The sequence below is a fragment of the Chiloscyllium plagiosum genome, unplaced genomic scaffold (genome assembly GCF_037043375.1).
Source record: "Chiloscyllium plagiosum isolate Xiang-an unplaced genomic scaffold, Cpla_swu_hap1 HiC_scaffold_4, whole genome shotgun sequence".
Taxonomy (NCBI): Eukaryota; Metazoa; Chordata; class Chondrichthyes; order Orectolobiformes; family Hemiscylliidae; genus Chiloscyllium; species Chiloscyllium plagiosum.
Genome location: NW_028270142.1, coordinates 37,767,642 through 37,788,388, shown reverse-complemented (window position 1 = coordinate 37,788,388; position 20,747 = coordinate 37,767,642). Strand labels below are relative to the sequence as shown.

Sequence of the window (20,747 nt, the reverse complement as noted above, 5' to 3'; positions counted from 1 at the left end):
CTTAACTGTCACAAAAATTGAACAATGACCCCTTTCCCTAGCTCTCTTGGCCAAATTTCCCTTAGGCTTCACACCATATCATCCCACCCCTTCCAGCACATGCCTGAAATTACATTGTTATCGAGCTTCTCTTCTCCCTCTCCCACTAATCCAATTCATCTTGTTCATCAGACCCACATCCTGTTAACTCAAATCCTATCATATTGCTGACTAGCCCACTTCCCTTCCTAACTCCCATGTTAGCTGATACTGTTAATGAATTTCCCTCCACAGGTGCTGACCTGCCCCTTCAAATATGTCATCGCCATTGTTTCCATCAGTAAACCAAACCTTGTTCCTTCTGTTCTTACAAAAATCAATCCACTTCACTTTCACCTGGGTAATCAGGGTTCATAATCTGAAATTGTTGAACTCAATGTTGAGTTTGGAAGGCTGAAGAGTGCTTGAAATATGTTGTTGTCTCCGAAATCTATGTCTTCCACTTCCCTGAAATCTATGTGAGTTAGGTTTCCAGCCCTACTACTGTACTGAAACAGGTGTTATTAAAATCATAAATGGTATCCTCATATGACGATGACAAAATTATGATTTGGAGATGCCGGTGTTGGACTGGGGTGTACAAAGTTAAAGATCACACAACACCAGGTTATAGCCCAATAGGTTTAATTGGAAGCACTAGCTTTCGGAGCGCTGCTCCTTTATCCTTTACAACCACCTGATGAAGACGCAGCGCTCCGAAAGCTAGTGCTTCCAATTAAACCTATTGGACTATAACCTGGTGTTGTACGAAAAAATTAAACAGTCTACCCTTGTCCAATTGACCTATCACAATCGTTGACACAGTTGATCACATCATTTTCCTCCAATGTTGCCTCGTCATTATGCAGCTTACCTGGACTCCTGGTTTCATTTTTACCTATCTAATTTTGAACTGTAAATGATTTTCTATGTCTTTTTCTGCTTGTACATTGATACCCCTAATGTTGGTGAATGACAGAACAGGGTAATGGGCAACTTGACCTCCTTCTGTTTGTAAATTGCAATATTTCCCTTGTTGATCTTGCAAGAACTGTTCTTAGCCTTTTCCTGTCTTTCATATAGATATGCTGCTCCTCAGTGTCAGTGTCTGAAAGGAATCTGTGAGGTTACACATTTTAGTGGGGCCTCTGACAGCAAGTGGCAATGGTGAGGGTGAGTACAGAGCAGAACTACTTGTTTCTCCTGTTGGTTCCTGCAGGGAGGGAACAATGTCTTTGGGGAGTGTCAGATGTCCTAAAGTGACCAAAGCCACTGACAGTGCTGCCCTTCAGGATAGAAAGGACTGTTCTTGAGAAGAGCTAACCATTTGTTGTTTGAAGTCTAAATGCTTGAGTTCGTGGAAGTGACAATAATGAAAGCTTACAATTAAGTTCACCTTGAAATTGATAGTTTCTTGTGAAACTAACGTGTATCTCAGATAATGTGAATAGCAATTTAAGTACAACATAGAACATAGAACGTAGAACAATACAACACAGAACAGGCCCTTCAGCACTCAATGTTCCGCCGACCTGTGGACTATTCTCAGCTCGTTCCCCTATACTATCCCATCCATCATCCATGTGCTTATCCAAGGATTGTTTAAATCTCCCTAATGTGGCTGAATTAACTACATTGGCAGATAGGGCATTCCATGCCCTTACCACTCTCTGTGTAAAGAACCTGCCTCTGACATCTGTCTTAAATCTATCACCCCTCAATTTTTAGTTATGTTCCCTCGTACAAGCTGACGTCATCATCCTAGGAAAAAGACTTGCACTGTCTACCCTATCTAATCCTCTGATCGTCTTGTATGTCTCTATCAAATCCTCTCTTAGCCGCCTTCTTTCCAATGAGAATAGACGCAAGTCTCTCAGCCTTTCCTCATAAGATCTTCCCTCCACACCAGGAAACATCCTGGTTAAATCTCCTCTGCACTTTTTCCAATGCTTCCTCATCCTTCCCGAAATATGGCGACCAGAACTCTATACAATATTCCAAGTGCGGCTGCATTAGTGATTGGTATAGTTGCAGCATGATATTGCGGCTCCGGAACTCAATCCCTCTACCAACAAAACCTAACACACCATATGCCTTCTTAACAGCACTCTCCACCTGGGTGGCAACTTTAAGGGATCTATGTATATGGACTCCAAGATCCCTCTGCACATCCACACTACCAAGCATCTTTCTTTTGACCCAGGACTCTGCCTTCCTGTTATCCTTCCAAAAATAAATCAGCTCACATTTAGCTGCATTGAACTCCATTTGCCAGACCCAGCACCAATCCTTTGGCACTCCACTGGTCACAGGCCTCCAGTTTGAAAAACAACCCTCCAACACCACCCTCTGTCTTCTACCTTTGAGCCAGTTCTGTATGCACATGGCTAGTCCTCCCTGTATTCCATGAGATCTAACCTTGCTCACCAGTCTCCCATGGGGAACCTTGTCAAACGCCTTACTGAAGTCCATATAGATCACATCTACTGCTCTGCCCTCATCAATCCTCTTTGTTACTTCTTCAACAAACTCAATCAAATTTGTGAGACATGATTTCCCACGCAAAAAGCCATGTTGACTATCCCTAATCAATCCTTGCCTTTCCAAATACGCGTACATCCTGTCTCTCAGGATTCCCTCCAACAACTTGCCCACCACCGAGGTCAGGCTCACCGGTCTATAGTACCCTGACTTGTCTTTACCGCCCTTCTTAAACAGTGGCACCACGTTAGCCAATCTCTAGTCTTCCAGCACCTCACCTGTGACTATTGGATGCGAGCATAAGAGGCATGGTTAGTCAGTTTACAAATGACACCAACATTGGTGGTGTGGTGGACAGCAAAGAAGGTTACCTCAGATTACAATAGGATCTGGACCAGATGGACCAATGGGCTGAGAAGTGGCAGATGGAGTTTAATTCAGATAAATTTAGAGGTGCTACATTTTGGGAAAGTAAATCCTAGCAGGACTTATACACTTAATGGTAAGGTCCTAGGGAGTGTTGATGAATAAAGAGACCTTGGTGTGTAGGTTCATAGCTCCTTGAAAGTGGAGTTGCAGGTAGATAGGAAAGTGAAGAAGGTGTTTGGTATGCTTTCCTTTATTGGTCAGAGTATTGAGTACAGGAGTTGGGAGGTCATGTTGGGGCTGTACAGGTCATTGGTTAGGCCACTGTTGTATGTTGTGTGCAATTCTGATCTCCTTCCTATCAGAAAGATGTTGTGAAACTTGAAAAGGTTCAGAAAAGATTTACAAGGATGTTGCCTGAGTTGGAAGATTTGAGCAATAGGGAGAGGCTGAACAGGCTGGGGTTGTTTTCCCTGGAGTTTCGGAGGCTGATGGTGACCTTATGGAGGTTTCAAAAATTATGAGGGGCATAGATAGGGTAAATATACAAAGTCTTTTCCCTAATGTCAGGGAGTCCAGAACGCGAGGGCATAGGTTTTAGGGTGAGAGGGAATATATAAAAGAAACCTAAGGGGCAACGTTTTCACACAGAGGGTGCTTTGTGTATAGAATGAGATGCCAGAGGAAGTGGTGGAGGCTGGTACAATTGCACCATTTAAAAGGCATTTGGATGGGTATATGAATAGAAAGGGTTTGGAGGGATATGGGCCAGGTGCTGGCAAGTGGGACTGGATTGGGTTGGGATATCTGGTCGGCATGGACAGGTTGGACCGAAAGGTCTGTTTCCATGCTGTACATCTCTATGACTCTATGACTCTCCACCCAGTTAAACTGTCCACTGCTCCACCGACTTTAGTGTCATCTGCAAATTTACTAATCCATCCAACTATGCCTGTGTCTAAGTCATTTATGAAAATGACAAACAGTAGTGGTCCCAAAACAGATCCTTGTGGCACATCACTAGTAACCAGACACCAGGCTGAATACTTTCCATCAACCACCACTTGCTGCCTTCTTTCAGAAAGCCAGTTTCTAACCCAAAGTGCTAAATCACCCTCGATCCCATGCCTCTGCACTTTCTCCAACAGCCTACCATGTGGAACCTTATCAAAGGCTTCACAGAAGTCCATGTACAATATACCACTTCAACTGCCCTATACCCCACGTAATCTACATGCTTGGTCACCTTCTCAAAAAACTCAATGAGGTTCGTGAGACATGACCTGCCCTTGACGAAACCATGTTGACTATCTGAAATCAAATTGTTGCTTGCTCGATGATTATAAATCCTATCTCTTATAATCCTTTCCAAAACCTTTCCTACAACAAAAGTAAGGCTCACTGTTCTATAATTACCTGGGTCATCTCGACTGCCCTTCTTGAACAAAGGCACAACATTTGCAATCCTCCAGTCCTCAGGTACCAAACCTGTTGACCATGGCTCTGTTATCTTCTTCCTAGCTTGCCAGAGAATACTCAGATAAATCCCATCTGGCCCAGGGGATTTGTCTACTTTCACTCCTTCTAGACTTGATAACAACTCATCGTAACTAACCTTGATCCTTTCGAGTCTAATCTCTTGTATCTCATTCTTCTCCTCTACAATATTCTCCTTTTCCTGAGTGAAAACCAATGAGAATGTTCAACTTCCCACTTCTGTCTTTGACTGGCCCTATTCCTATCCTAGTCATCCTTTTATTCCTCACGTACCTATAGAAAGCTTTAGGGTTGTCCTTTATTCTATTTGCTAAAGACTGCTAGTGTCCTCTCTTTGCTCTTCTTAACTCTCTCTTTAAATCCTTCCTAGCTGATCTGTAACTCTCCATCGCCTCATCTGAACCATCTTGGCTTATTAACACAAAAACTTCCTTCTTCTGCTTAATAAGAGATGCAATTTCTGTAGTAAAGCATGGTTCCCTTACCTTATCACTTCCTCCCTGCCTGACAGGGACATACCTATCAAGGACAGGCAATCTCTGCAACACCCATTTCTCACCCTGTTCTATCCATGTCTCCGAAATGGCCACAACATCGAAGTCCCATGTACCTATCCATGCTGCAAGCTCACCTACCTTATTTCGGATACTTCTGGCGTTGAAGTAGACACACTTCAAACCAGATTGTTATCTGCCAGCACATTCCTGTGACCGTGAAATCCTCTCCCTGTCCTCCCTATGCTCATTCTCCTGTGCACTGCAACTACACCTCCGGTTCCCATCCCCCTGCTGAACTAGTTTAAACCCACCAGCAAATTTCCCACCCAGGATATTAGTACCCCTCTGGTTCAAGTGAAGACCAACCTGCTTGTACAGGTCCCACTTTCCCCAGAATGAGCCCCAATTATCCAAGTACCTGAAACCCTCTCTCCTGCACCATCCTTCAGCCACGTACGTGTTCAGCTGATATCTCTCCCTATTCCTTGCCTCGCTATCACGTGGCACGGGTAACATACCAGAGATAACATCTCTGTTTGTTCTAGCTCTCAGCCTTCATCCTACCTCCCTGAAATCCTGCCTTATACCCCTATCCCTCTTTCTACCTATGTCAACCTAATAGTCCTTCTCTTTTGATGAAAATTCACAACTTGAAATATTAACTGTGTTTTTCCTCTCCATAGATGCTGCTAGACCTGTTGAGTTTCTTGCAGCAGATTCTGTTTTTGTATGTAGTAAACCTTTACTGTTGTCAATATTGAGCCAACTTCTGCTGAAGACTTAATGCAGGCATCTTTCCCCAAGTAGTATTCTAACAGGTAAGTCACCATAGTCCCAGATGAATAAAGGGCTGCTCTCTCATTAGAGACAGATGACTGGTGTTGATTAAACCTGAAGGTCACCATGTCTCAGGCAATGCAAGGTCAAGAATGTGGAACCTTACTAATGACCTCTACCAGTGCAGGCATTGAACGTAGGCTGTTAGCATCACTCTGCAATTACAAATCAGCCTTCCAGCCAACTGAACTAACCAAACACATTCCAAATGGGACCAGTAACTTGGACTATCTATGCTGAATTGAATTTACCTAAGGTGTCTCAGATGATTCTGATGAAAGCAGTCATATATGAACTGTATGCTGACAACACCTTGTTCTATCTCACCACCAATTATCTCAATTCCTCCACTGTCTCTAAATCATCAGATTAATTACTCATCATCCTGTACAGGATAAGCAGAAACCTCCTCAAATGAAACATTAAGAAGATTGAGTCTCTGCCACAAACTCTGATCTGATTTCATCCTGTAGTGGCAATTGACAGAGGCTGAGCCAGACTCTTTCCAACTTTGGCATCATGTTTGATCTCAAAGTGAACTTCCAGCTACATACGTGCGCCATCACTAAGACTGCTTACTCCTACCTTTGGTTAATTGGTGACTCTGCCTCTGCTACAATTCTTTCACTGAAATCGGCATAAATGCCTTTGTTATCTTTAGGTGAGACTATTCTAACTTCTCTTTAATGGTGTGCCTGCTGTTAAATTGACGTCACCCGAACCTTTGCTGCCATGTCCTAATTCACAGGAAGACCCTTTCACCCATCGTGTCTAACTCATGGTTAAGCTACATCTTGATGTTAAAATTTTCATTCTTGTTTTCAAATTCCTTCCCAGATTCATGCTTTCTCAACTGCAACAGCCTCACCACCATCTGAAACACCGTACACCTATAATTGTGATTTCTTGGACACCCCAGATGTTAGTTGCTCTATCATTGGTAGTTGTGCCACTAAGGTCTGGAATTCCTTCCCTAGATCTTTGCACCTATTGACCTTGCTGTCCACCTCCAAAATGCTTCTCAAAACCAACTTATTTGATTGTGCTTTTCATCATCAATCCTTATGTAGCTCACAGCCAATTTTTGTTTGATAACGCTCTTGTGAATTGGCTTAGGATGGTTTTGCTATGGACTCACCTTCTGTTTTATCATTGCTATTTCAAACTTCACCTACTTCAACCCCATTGCACTCTCAGCTGTGTTCTCCTGTTGCACTCCACTGTACTCAAACGCAAAGGGAAAATACTGTAAATGTTGGAAACATTGCATGAGAACATAACACGGATAAAAACCAGCAGGTCTGGCATAATTTGTTGCAAGAAACCAAGTTAGAATTTCAGGTTGATGACCTTTTGATAAGGACCAAAGAGAAATAGGAAACATAAAGGTTTTTGATACCTTTCCTATGTAATTGCTTGAGCTTGCAGTTCAGCCCAATTTGCTTCACTCGGTGCAGCTTTCACCCCTGAACCATTCGTAGCCCGTATTGGTTTGACCAAGTCAAGCTCTTAGCTATTTGTCATCATCTGGACCTATTGGTTATATCAATCAACCACCCAAGCAGCTAATTTCAAGAAAATCCACTTCAGAGGAGTGGGCAATATTCAAAATAATTACGGTGAGAATATAGGGCCAATGTAGTCCAATGTAGAAGGTGAAGGGTGGGACTAGAGAATCTTGGATGTCCAGGGATGTACAGAATTGAATAATAAAAGAAAGCAAGCTCATGGTAGGGACCTAAGGCCCAGGACAGCGATTATCCTGCGGGTGAAGAGGGTGTACAGAGGATTGTTTAACAGAAATTTGGAGAGCAAAGGCAGGTCATGAAAAAAATGGCAGATAATATTAAGAAAATTTCAAAGACATCTATAGCTTAGTGGCAAGAGAATAAGCAGGGAAAGAGAAAGATCCATTTGGGATCAAAGTGGCAATCTCCATCTAGAGCTGAGGGTTTAAACTGGTACTTTGCATCTATATTCACTATAGAGAAGGACAGTCTGGGGATAGAAATGAGGGCTAGGAACTGTGATATACTAGAACAAAACAGTTTTGAGGGAGGAGATATCAGTGGTTGACGTGGTCTTGAAAGTGGATGAGTTCCAAGGTCCTGATGTGTACCAGACTTTTGCGAAAGGTAAGGGTGGAGATTACAGGGGTTCTGACATTAATTTTTAAATTCTCTCTGTCCACAGGAGGATAGCTAATGTGGTACCATTACTCAAGGAGGGTGGGAGAGATAAACCAGGAAACTACAGGCCAGCAAGTCAACTACCATCAGTGGTAGAGAAAACTATCGGAAAAAAATCTGAGGGGCAGAATTAATCTCTATTTGAAGAGGCATAAAAGAATCAAAGATAGTCAGCCTGTTTTTGTCAGGGGGAGATAATGTCAACAAATTTGCTTGAATTTTCTATGAATTTCTCTGGATGAGAGTCGGGCAATTGATGGACTTGAGTAAAGCTTTTGACAAGATTTTGTGTGGCAGATTGGTTTAGAAGCTAAGAGCCCATGGGATCCAGGGCAATTTGGTAAATTTAATCCAAAATTGGCTAAGTAGCAAGAAACAGAAGGTCATGATCAAAAAGTGTTGTTATAACTAGAAGCGTGTGTCCATTGGTGTCAGAGGTTTGGTGCTGGGTACCTTGCCATTTGTTGTGTGCATAAAGTATGAGGTATAATTAGTCAGTTCACAGTTCATGCGAAACCTGGTAATGTGGTAAATAGCAAAGAGGAAAGTTTTAGACCACAGAATGATATAGACAGGTTGGTTGGATTGGCTGAACAATGGCAAAGGAATTTAATCCAGAAAAATATAAGTTGATGCATTTTTGAAGGACCACTAAGACAAGGGAGTACATATTGAAATGATAGGACCCTTGGAAATACTGAGAGATTTGTTATGCATGTTCATAGATCCTTGAAAGCAGCAGGGCAGATAGATAAAGTAGTTAAGGAGGCATGTGGGACATTGTAGTCAAGGCTTTTAATGTAAGGTAATGATGGAGCTATATAACATATTAGTTAGGCCCCAGCTGGATACTATGTGCAGTTCTAATTACTACACTTTAGGAAGGATGTGATTGTACTTGAGAGGGTGTAGCGGTGATTGTCCAGGATTTTGCCCCAAACTGGTGCAATTCAGCTATGATGCGGAAGTAGATAGTCTGCCATTGTTTTCTTTAGAGCAGAGAAGGCTGAGGGGATGAAGCTGATGGAGGTGTACAAATTTGTGAGGGGCATAGATAGAGCAGTTAGGATGAAACCTTACCCTTCGTTGAGGGTCAATAATTAGGGGACACACATTTAAGGTAAGGAGCAGGAAGGTTTAGAGGGACTTAAGGAAAATATTTTTCACCCAGAAGTCTGGATCTCATTGCCTATAAGGGTAGTAGACGCAGGAACTCTCAAGGCATTTAAGATGTATTCAAATAAGCAATTGAAACACCCAGGCTTTGGACCAAGGGCTGGAAAATGGGATTAGAACAGTTAGATGCTTTTTAAAATTGATTTATGGGATGTGGGCATTGCTGGCTGGCCAGCATTTATTGCCTGCTCCTAATTGCCCTTGAGAAGGTGGTGGTGAGCTGCCTTCTTGAATGGCTGCAGTCCATTTGCTGTAGATTGACCCACAATGCTGTCATGGAGGGAATGTCAGAATTTTGATCCAGCAATGACGATATATTCCTAAGTCAGGAATGTGACTGGCTTGGAGGGGAACTTAAAGGTGGAACTTGATGCTTGATAACTGACATTGGATATGAGAGGCCAAACTCTCTATTACCTAAATTACCTGGATATGGCAGGACTACAGAGCTTAGACCTGTTCCATTGGTTGTGGAATTACTCAGCTCTCTTCTTGCTGCTTTTGCTATTTGGCTCGTAAGTAGTGCCTTGTAGGTTCACCAGCTTGATACCTCATTTGTAGGTACGGCTGGTGCAGCTCCTAGAAGCCCTCCATCATTTTACCAGGTTGGTCCTCTGGCTGAATGGTAATGGGACAGTGGAGGATATGCTGGGCCTTGAGGTTGCAAATTATGTTGGAGTACAAATCTGCTGCTACTGATAGCTCACAGTGCCTCAGTGACTAGCTCGATTTATTTGATGTCGGATTTAGACTGTTGATAGTGTCTGACAACATGATGGAGTGGATTCCCAAAGTGACAATGGGAATTAGTTTCCACTGGAACACCTATCGATACCAGAATGTACAGATGCATCTGTAGCCGGTAGATTGGTGAGGACGAGAAAAAGTGTATTTTCCCCCTCAGCCAAGGGATGATGGTACGTGGTAATCAACAGGAGGTTTCCTTGCGTATGGTTGGCTACTTTACATCTTCCTTATAGCACACATTCCCACTTATCTTTGTGTGATCCAGGAACTTGGAATATTACAGTTGGTCTCCACATCCAATTCATTCCTATATTGTGAACAGCTGGGGTATAAGCACTGATAAGTCACAGCCTGATAATGTGAGGATGACCTACTTATTTCTACTGTATTTTCTGCTTGTTAGCCAATCCTTAATCCTTGCACATTATCTCCTATTCCATGCACTTTAATCTTTTTAACCAACCTCCAATGAGGGACTTCAACAAAAGCCTTTTAAAATTCAAGTATACTATATCCATCAAATTCATTTCTGTTAGTAATATTCTCAAAACACTCTCAGCTCACCAAATACTATTTCCCATTTGCAAATCCATCCTGACTTGCTCAATCAGGTCATTATTATCCAAGTATTCGTTTATCCCATTCTTACACAGAAAACATTTTATTACCCGGCACCTATGGGACCAGGAGTCTGTCCATTGATTAAATATTCCAGATAATCAAGAGGTCCACATAATCAATGTAAAAACACACAGTGAGTGATAGAAACAAAATGTTGGGAGTATATACATAAGTCTTATACTTTATTTACAGCATATTTCACTTAAATAATAATGCAATTTTACCTTAAATAAAACTTACCTGCAGAGAACCGTCAAATGACTACTTACATATCCCAGAGATTGCAATAATTTAGTAAACTTCCAGTATTTCAGGTATATAATTTTTGCCGGTTCATAAGATGCTGGTTAAAACAAAATTTGTTTTATTAGATTATAGCATTTTCCCTATTACTGACATAAGGCTAACAGGTTTGTTTTTCCCTGTTTATTTTCTCCCTTCTTTCTTAAATAGTGGGCTGACATTTCCTAGCTTCCCATCTACAGGAATCATTAGTGCATTGACATAGGAATAGGAGTAGACCAATCAGCCCCTTGAGCCTGCTGATTGAACCTGCTCAATAAGATCGTGGCTGATCTGTGGCCGAACTGCATATGCTTACCTTGGGTCCATAACCCTTGATACCCTTGTTTAAGATAGTTGGGCCTAGGACTGTATCAGGATGGTGTCCTGCAGTAATATCCTGGAGCTGAGATGTGACGGAACTTCAAAGACCACAGCCATCTTCCTTTGTGCTCAGTATGACTTTGATAGTTGTCCCTTGATTCCTGGTCATGTTAGTTTATAAAGGACTTGCTGATGCCATACTTGATTGAATGCTGGTCACCTCATCTTTGGAGTTCAGGTCTTCTGTTCCTATTTAGACCAAGCCTTTACTGAAATGACGAGCTGAATGACCCTGGTGAACCCTAATGTACCTGTTTTTGAATGTGCCCAGTAGCTAAATTCTATATACTTGAGCTCATCTGTCACATTGGCCATTGTACTCAGCTATCAGTCTCGATTGTATTCATTCAGAGCATATTCTATTTTTCTCACTTGTCACATTTATCATTGTACACATCCACTATTCTCCATTCAACTGGCCTGTTATATTCTTTATGTGAGACCTTGCAACAAAAGTGTCAACTTATAACATTTAATTGGCACTTGTGAATGCTAAATTATAGGAAAGATGTGAATGCATTGGAGAGAGTGCAAAAGCAATTTGCAAGAATGGTTCAGAGAATGAAAAACTTCAGTTACACGGATAGATTAAAAAAGTTGGGTCTCTCTGGAGGGAAGAAGGCTGAGAGGACAGTTTATAAGTTTTCAAAGTTATGAGTGAGCTGGAGAGAGTAGATAGGAAGAATCTGTTCCTGCTTATGTGAGGGAAACAATGAGAGGCATGACTTAAAGTGGTGTGTAAACAAAGCAAGGTGGTGTAAGTAAAATCTTTTTCCACACGGTGAGGGTATGGAATGCTCAGCCTGGCAATGTTGGGGACACGTTCAATTGAGACATTCAAAGGGGACACTGGATGATTGTTTGAATGAAATGTTGTGTATGGAAATGGGGAAAAGGCAGGAGATTGGCATTAGGCAGTAGAACCAGTGCAGACACTATGGCTGAATAGCCTCTTTCTCCAACATAACTATTTTGTGATTGTGCGATCTCAAATATGAAAGTAAGAGTGTGTGAACGGTTGATTTTAATCTTTAGTACCAAAACACATTTGTTAATCGTTTAGAGCCAAAAGTTGATAACTAAGTAAAGTTGCCCCTTTGAAACTCAATATCTGTGAATGAACGACTCAATAAAGATCTTGCTAAGAAGTCCTTTGCAACTTTTTTTTTCAGTTGCTAATGAAAAGAGTGATCGGAATCCACGACCAGTTGAAAGATTTGCACGTAAGTACGAGATTTTTTTGTTCTTAATTTTAATTCTTTTGGTAAATGTTCTGTAATGATTGCACACTTGTGTTTTACGTTTCTTGGTAACTTAATGAATAATGAATGTCACAATCACTTAAAATGTATCATTTGCTACATAGTTAAACACAACTTTCTGGCATCACTTTGAATTCTATTTCTCCAAACCCTTGCAGATGTTCTGTTGTTAATTCTTCTATACCTGTTCTCATTAACTTTCATGCACACAGTGTCTGTTGCTATCTATTTCTTTATACCTGTCAAAGATTTCACCTTCCAGTTTGGAACTCGCATTTTCTGAATTATTTCCAGCTTCAATATGTCATCATACATCCTATTACACCTTTTCACTTTCTCCTCCCTGCAAGCATTCTTTATTTTCTTTCCAATTTCTTCACAATTGGGTGTGTCTCCTTTCTTACGAAATTCATAATTGGAGAGAATAGTAATACATTTGAAGCAGAAATTGATGAAATACAGCCTGGATTTAATCCCGGAGTAGCAAAAGTGGAGGGAATTGTGATTGTAACCTTCATTAAATATGCAGAACTAAACAGAAGCATTCCCACACAAAAGGTGTTTGATCATATTTGTCACGAAAAATTAACGGTTGCGTTCCTGAAATATTACATTGACTGTAAAGATGTGTGACTTATCCAGAGCCTACAATGGGACGAAGTATTGAGCATCAGGCTAGACAGGAACAGTTAGATATATTTTAAGTGAAGAGAGGTGTATAGCAAGGTTATGTGCTACAGTCAAAATTATTCAACTTGTATATAGAACAAATATTCCGATAGTTGGATGTACTTCCAAGGGTAAACGTTAAAGACAAGAGCATTGAAATTTTAGATACACTGACAACACAGTTTTACTGGCAGAGTCACAGAGGCCTCACGAAATATAACTAGTAATTAAAATTCAGAATTTTAGATTTTGAATTGAGTATGAACACGATGGCAGTTATTAGGAATGCGTCAGAAGAAACCGAGGATTGAAGTAGCTGGTGTTGCGCAGGAACACGTCAATATCTTTGTCTGTTTAGGACAAATGACAACGGATGATGGCAGATTTGACACAGAAATTAGAAGGTTAGAGATGGCCAGAAGTAATTTTGTGAAAATGAAGGATACATTAATACAAAAAATGCTCAAGCTTGGAGCAAAAGGTACAAAAGATGCTATATTCAATCACTTTTCTGAATGCTTCAGAAACATGGACAATACGTTAATAACTGTTGGACAAAATGGAAGCTTTTGAAATGTCTGTGTTAAGATAATGCTATAAATTCCATGTACTCATAATTGCAAGAGTAAAAAAGACAAAACTATCTATATGTTCTAGTGCGACACCATCTACTCTAAATAGTGACAATCTGAAAAGAAAATGTCAATATTTTGCTCATTTGATCAGAGCTGAAAGGCTCGTAGAGATCTCTTCTGAAGGGCGAAGTGGAGTGGAGCAGGAAGATGTGTTGACCCAGACATAGTGGGTATGATGAATCTGGCAGAGTGCTTGTGTGAGGATGACACAAAACAGACAAGTGAGGCACACCATGACAGCAGGTCCCCATAGCTACAAGCCACGGCCGTTGGGAGATGAATATTATTCAATGAAATTTTGTCTGCCGCATGTCCTTTGAAGTTGCGATGATAACTTGCTTCTCAAACTGCGTACATCGGTCTCTTCATGATTTGCTTAATTTTTCTTTCTTTAGTTTGATTTCCTCACTCCCTCTTTGGAGTCAAAGTCTCATGCAACGGAAAGTGGAAGTCCAATTTATACTTCAAAACCTAGGAAACTGGTTTATCAATGTGCTTTTCATTGGCTCAACATCCTTGCCCTTCAAACATCATAACAAAAGAAGAAATCAGCATCTCTGGTCACCTGGCATTTAGACGTTGGAACTTCCATGTGTCCCAGAAAATCATTCCAAATATCCCTGCTTTTTAACCTGGTTGTGGCCTTGATTCCCCTTCTCAAGAGATGATCTCCAATTGTTGGGAGAAATTTCCCGTTTCCAATAAACCTCGTACGCAGACCTTGTGAAATTGACAAATCTGTTTATTTCACGATATTGGGGGAAGAGGTCAATGAAGTCTCACCTCGGAATGACCACTCAGGACTGATGAGTCTTAACCTCTTCCCTCAACTACAGGTGTATACAGTTTATAAAGGGTTACAAATGGCTGATGGTTAATTACAGAACAATACAGTCTATCTATGATAGATAGTTTAACAATATTAAAAAGGCTAACAATACTACTGGTCTAACAACATTGATTAGTTGACTAATTGAAACTGATCGTGTTCATAGTCGCAAGTAGTCAGAGGCTTTCAATATTAAATAGTTTGGTGACATCTTGTCTGCAGGGGTATTGTTTTAGCTGAGCTCCCATGGAGAGAGAGAGAGACCTCTTGGGGACTCATCAGTGGGTGCGGAGGTACAGCAGCATTGTCAGTGAGAAAGTTCAATTAGCGGGTCACTTAACTAACATATTTCCTCCGGTCAGGGAAATGGCTTTCACAGCCAATTCCTGTGAATGGCCTCAGCAAATTAACTAGCATGTCTCCTCGAAGCAGAGAAAATGGCTTCCACAGTCAAAATGGTTTCCCTTCTCCCACACCAACCAAAACTCTCTTACTGTATTGTTCTTTTCCCTCTTGACAACTCATTGCATTATCATATCCATCATCTCTCAGTTTCTGGGCCCATGTGTTCTAATATTCTCTCTCAATTGTATTCAGACTTCTATACCTCTCACAAAGACTTCACAGCATCTTATTGCTTCAAAATGTTCCTTGGTTCCACTACTTCCATAAATTTCTTGTTTCTTGCTTAATAGCCACGTCTTCCTTTGTACATTTTGTGAAGAGACTTATACTGTTGCTATTTCTTTCTTGTAACTTATTATTTCATGGACTGTGGATATCCTTGGCAAGACGATGACTCCAAATGGGTCTTGAATGAAGGGGGGGTAAAGAGTCAACCCCATTGCTGTGGGTTGGAAAACATGTAGATGAGGCTAAGTAAGGATGGCATCTTTCCCTGAAAGACATTTACAAATCAGTTGGGTTTTTACAACAATCAGTTTCATGGTAATGATTTCTGATAAGTAGCTTTCAATTCCAGTCTTATTTTCAATTAACTTGTTGAGTTCCATCAGCTGCCATAAAACTTAAACTGAAATAATTTGACAACCTGAACAGGTTACATGTTGACTATTTTGGAAAAAATGCTGAATGTTTCTCTCCTTTTGAGTGATGAGAGCAATGGTGGGAGAGTTGGAAATTTCAACAATGATGGAAATATCAGATATCAATGTCAAGGAAAGGATTTCTAATTATCCCCTTAAGGTTTAAATGGTGACTTCTGACTCTCATCAGTGAGTCGCAATTACCATGTTTCTATTGATTTGCATCTTATTAAATTTTTGTTTTTATCTTCTGTTTCCCCAAAACAACTAGATTGGACCAATTCCTGACCTCTAAGTCAGAGTGGTTTCCTGGTGTCAACAACACCCTGCTTACTCCTATGGGCTTCATACCACTCTGTCTTCACCATAATGTCTGAGCATGTTGTATGCATATCATCCTTTTCCACCCTTAATCCACGTGAGTGAACATCATTGAACCACCAGCTGCACCACATCCTCATGGGTTCTTTCAAACTAACAGACTCAGCAATTTCAGTCTTTTAGGACTTCACTTTGAAAGTCAGGGCCACTTCTCATTTTCATGCTTTTGTCACGTTGCTTTGCACAAGGGGACAGGCACAATGTTTATGTATCTATGCAGAATACATCTTTAAATTCTTAGCTTATTTCCTTAGTGTTCACTCACTTTGTACTTCCTTGGAGTCTGCCAGTCTCAGTGGCTTGCATTGCTTTTTAGCACTGAACAATGGGTTGGACATGTTTCTATGTGACATGATTTAACACCAGCATGTACCAACAAACACACTGCTTGTGCTTCAACTAAAGGAAGACTGTGTACTTAATGGGGTCAAGGAGAACCACTGTCAGTCAAGAAGCTCATTCAATTCAAGTCAAGGGGATTATAGGTACGTCAGCCCAGGGTGCCATGGTGCTGTGCAAATCTGGGTTTGGACTGGGTTGTTGAGGAAATAACTGTACAGAAAGGGACAATTTATGATAGAAAAGTGGGAGCTAATAGACTTTGCGAGAGGAGGGAGAGCTGTGACAGGTAGGGCTATCACTTTGGCCTCAATGGGGAAAGACTAAGTGACCAACCAGGGCATGGCAATAGACAAAACCATGCTTTTGGGTTGAATTGGGGCTTTAATGTCAAGAATAGTGGGAGGCTGAAAGGTTATCACAGACACAAAGACAGCAAAAGAGAAAGGGAATGTCAAGGCTTTGTGGGATCATTCTGAGTCTCAGGTAGAATCATTCACCAGGCCATGAATGGAAAGCCGAACTTGTTAAAGTAATTTACTGTTTATTTCTCTTCAGGAGTGCAGCGTCTACACTTTGCAGAGAACATAGCTACATTTCACAGCTCCTACTCATCATTAAACAGAAAGTAGTGATCATTGAGACAGTGCTCATTGCATGGTATTAAGATTCAATTGCTTTGTAGGTTTCAGTCATCACATGATAGCCACATGTTGTATAGTGAAATATACCAGCATTTTGGAAACAATTCTTTTCACCCTTCCATTCTCAGTTAGCCTTCAAAATTTCAGAATGTGTACCAATTGGTAAAGTGCCTAGAAACCATTCTGTAGGACAGTGTGCAATCTGAGAGACCAACTTCCTGTACTATAATGGAGAATACAGATGTGAACGTTTTATCGTAGACCTCCCAGCCTTGAATGGTCGTGTGCTCCCTGGGAAACCTGATAAAGGGAATGAAAGTTTGTCTCTAGAGGTGTGTGGAATCATCACAGATTTTGTACTCTCACTTAACAAGGATTGGGTGGTAATGTGGAAGATGTCTGCAGACCAGGCCCTCACACAATCCCTTGAAATTGGGATAAAAAGCACAATGTGTTCTGCCTCAGTGTTGTCCGTATTAAAGTGCAACACCTAGGATGCTGTTGCTATTGTTACAATGAGGATCAATGACCCTGATGTCTGGTTCTGTCTACAGTGAAGCTGAAGAGACAGTAGCTTGCGAGTGATGAGCACTGCTTGGCTTGTACCATGTTTTGCCCAAAAACCTAAGTTATTTCCCTTTGTCTTTGTCTCATCAGCCAATGGGAACAACTTTGTTTTGTCTACCCTATCTTAACCTGTCATCAGTTTGATGACCTCTAACATATTAGATTAGATTCCCTACAGTGTGGAAACAGGCCCTTTAGCCCAACAAGTCCACACCAGCCCTCCGAAGAGTAACCCACCCAGACTCATTTCCCTCTGACTAATGCACCATAACACTACGGGAAATTTAGAATGGCCAATTCACCTAACCTCCACATCTTTGGACTGTGGGAGGAAACCGGAGCACCCGGAGGAAACCCATGCAGACACTGGGAGAATGTGCAAACTCCACACAGGCAGTCGCCCAAGGCTGGAATTGAACCTGGTGCTGTGAGGCAGCAGTGCTAACCACTGAGCCACCATGTCGCCCGAATATCTCTCCTCAATCTCCTGTTTTCCAAGGAGAACAGCCAGTTTATTCAGCCCGACTTTGCTGTTAAAAACCCTCATCCTTAGAACCATCCTAGTATATCTGTGTACCTTCCCAAGGGCCCTCATGTCCTTCCTACCTTGTGGTGACCAGTACAGGATGGTGTCCTAAACGGATGTTTAATGACATTCAACATAACTTCTTTGTGCTTGTATTCAGCCCCTCCATTTCTGAAGCCCTCGATGCCACATATTTTGTCAACTACTCTCTCAGTATGTCTTGTGTCCTTCAAAGAAATGGTCAAGTCTAGAGGGAACAAATAATTGGTGGAGGTATGCCTTTTTGCGTTGCCCCATGCTTCATATTGAGTGATGCCCCTCCGGCTTTATCATTATATCTCTTGAACAGAGTGAGATGCCAATGGCTTCTCATAGACTGTGGCTAATGACCTTTGCAGGGAGGTGACAGATGAGGACATCAGCAGCAAGTGAGCTGAGACAGGAGCAGGGTTGGAAAACAATGCAGAGATTCTGACAGGTAGTCTTAATGATGGTGCAAATATGTGCTGAAGGCATTAGTGTTTGCCAGTGAGTAACATTTTCTCCATTGACTGTGATTTTCACAGTGCCCTGCAGCATGTATATTTATTTTTCCATTTAACCAGTTAATTTTTACAATGTCCACATTGCCTCTGTTGCATCCACATTGCGATTGTAATCAACATTATTAACATAGTCGGAGCTTTAATTGACACTAAATTTGATATCTCCAGTGTACTGTTTTATGGCAGCAGGAATCTGTCTCATAGCTGCAGTATGAGGGGTTTTAGAGATTGGTATCATGACAGTGATTGGGGCAGAATAATGGAAGATTTTCTCTGTCCTGTTGTACCTGTATTTTACAATTGTTTGAAAGTGGAATTGTAGCATTCCTATCAGTGATAGACTGCAGAGTACAAGATATCACCCTTCCATCTTCCATAGTAACTATCTTCTATTTTCATGAATATTATTTTTGTCGATTCAAACATCATGGGATAAAATATACAAGCAAATGTCAATTTTAGTTTTAAGGTGTTCACACGAGTCGCAATACATTTAAAATCCACCAGATGGCAGCATGGGCCTATAGGCTGTCAGGACAAAATTGCATACAAGAGATTTGTCCTTGAGGGTTGTCAAAGTGTGGAATTCTCTTACCTGGAAAGCAGCAGAGTTTGAGCCATTGAATTCATTTCAGGCTGAGTTAGATAGATTTTTGATTGACCAAGGAATATTAGGGTAACGTGGCGGGGTCAGACAGGACGGGGTCGATGTCTCAACAACATAACAGCCTTGAAAGGCCGAATGGTATACTTTAAAATATTCTCAGAACCTAAACTATAAAAATATTTTTTAGAACTCTCAGTTGGATAGACGTGGGCAAGCATATAATTTTTTTCAATGTTAGAGGGTGAGCGTCCATTTAATTTTTTGGGAGCAGTTCATGAAACATTATCTGAAAACTTTTTGTCTGAGAAATAAACTAAGTTGATTTTCAGCTGCTTTATATCCTTAATTAAATATGTATGTGTGGGTGAGCAGGTGTTCCCACCTCTTAGTCAGTCACCTGATTGATGTCTACAAAATCATGAGAGGTACAGACAGGATGGATAGCAAGAAGCTTTTCCCCAGAGTAGGGGACTCAATTACTAGAGGTCACAAGTTCAAAGTTTAGCGGAGATATGTCATAGGGTCATAGAGATGTACATCATGGAAACAGACCCTTCGGTCCAACCCGTCCATGTCGACCAGATATCCCAAACCAATCTAGTCCCATTTGCCAGCAACCGGCCCATATCCCTCCAAACCCTTCCTATTCATATACCCATCCAAATGCCTCTTAAATGTTGCAATTGTACCAGCCTCCACCACATCCTCTGGCAGCTCATTCCATACACGTACCACCCTCAGCGTGAAAAAGTTGCCCCGTAGGTCTCTTTTATATCTTTCCCCTCTCACCCTAAACCTATGCCATCTAGTTCTGGACTCCCCCACCCCAGGAAAATGACTTTGTCTATTTATCCTATCCATGTCACTCATAATTTTGTAAACCTCTATAAGGTCACCCCTCAGCCTCTTACGCTCCAGGGAAAACAGCCCCAGCCTGTTCAGCCTCTCCCTGTAGCTCAGATCCTCCAGCCCTGGCAACATTCTTGTAAATGGTTTCTGAACCCTTTCAAGTTTCACAACATCTTTCCAATAGAAAGGAGACCAGAATTGCATGCAATAATTCAACAGTGGCCTAACCAATGTCCTGTACAGCCGCAACATGACCTCCCAACTCCTGTACTCAATACTCTGACCAATAAAGGAAAGCATACCAAACGCATTCTTCACTATCCTATCTACCTGCGACTCCACTTTCAAGGAGCTATGAACCTGCACTCCAAGGTCTCTTTGTTCAGCAACACTTCCTAGGACCTTACCATTAAGTGTATAAGTCCTGCTAAGATTTGCTTCCACAAAATGCAGCACCTCACATTTATCTGAATTAAACTCCATCTGCCACTTCTCAGCCCATTGGCCCATCTGATCAAGATCCTGTTGTAATCTGACGTAACCCTCTTCGCTGTCTACTACACCTCCAATTTTGGTGTCATCTGCAAACTTACTAACTGTACCTCTTACGCTCGCATCCAAATCACTTATGTAAGTGACAAAATGTAGAGGGCCCAGCACCGATCCTTGTGGCACTCCACTGGTCACAGGCCTTCAGTCTGAAAAACAACCCTCCACCACCACCCTCTGTCTTCTACCTTTGAGCCAGTTCTG

General features: G+C 41.4%; 1 protein-coding gene across 5 annotated transcripts in view; it reads left to right on the top strand.

Moving 5' to 3' along the window:
- pde1ca (phosphodiesterase 1C, calmodulin-dependent a) overlaps positions 1-20,747 on the top strand; it is a 653,944-nt gene that overhangs the window by 61,566 nt on the left and 571,631 nt on the right. For all 5 annotated transcript variants that reach the window (XM_043688810.2, XM_043688815.2, XM_043688812.2 and 2 more), the window contains exon 2: positions 12,268-12,318. In XM_043688810.2, coding sequence (XP_043544745.1) covers positions 12,268-12,318 — 51 coding nt within the window. The remainder of the gene's footprint in view (positions 1-12,267; positions 12,319-20,747) is intronic.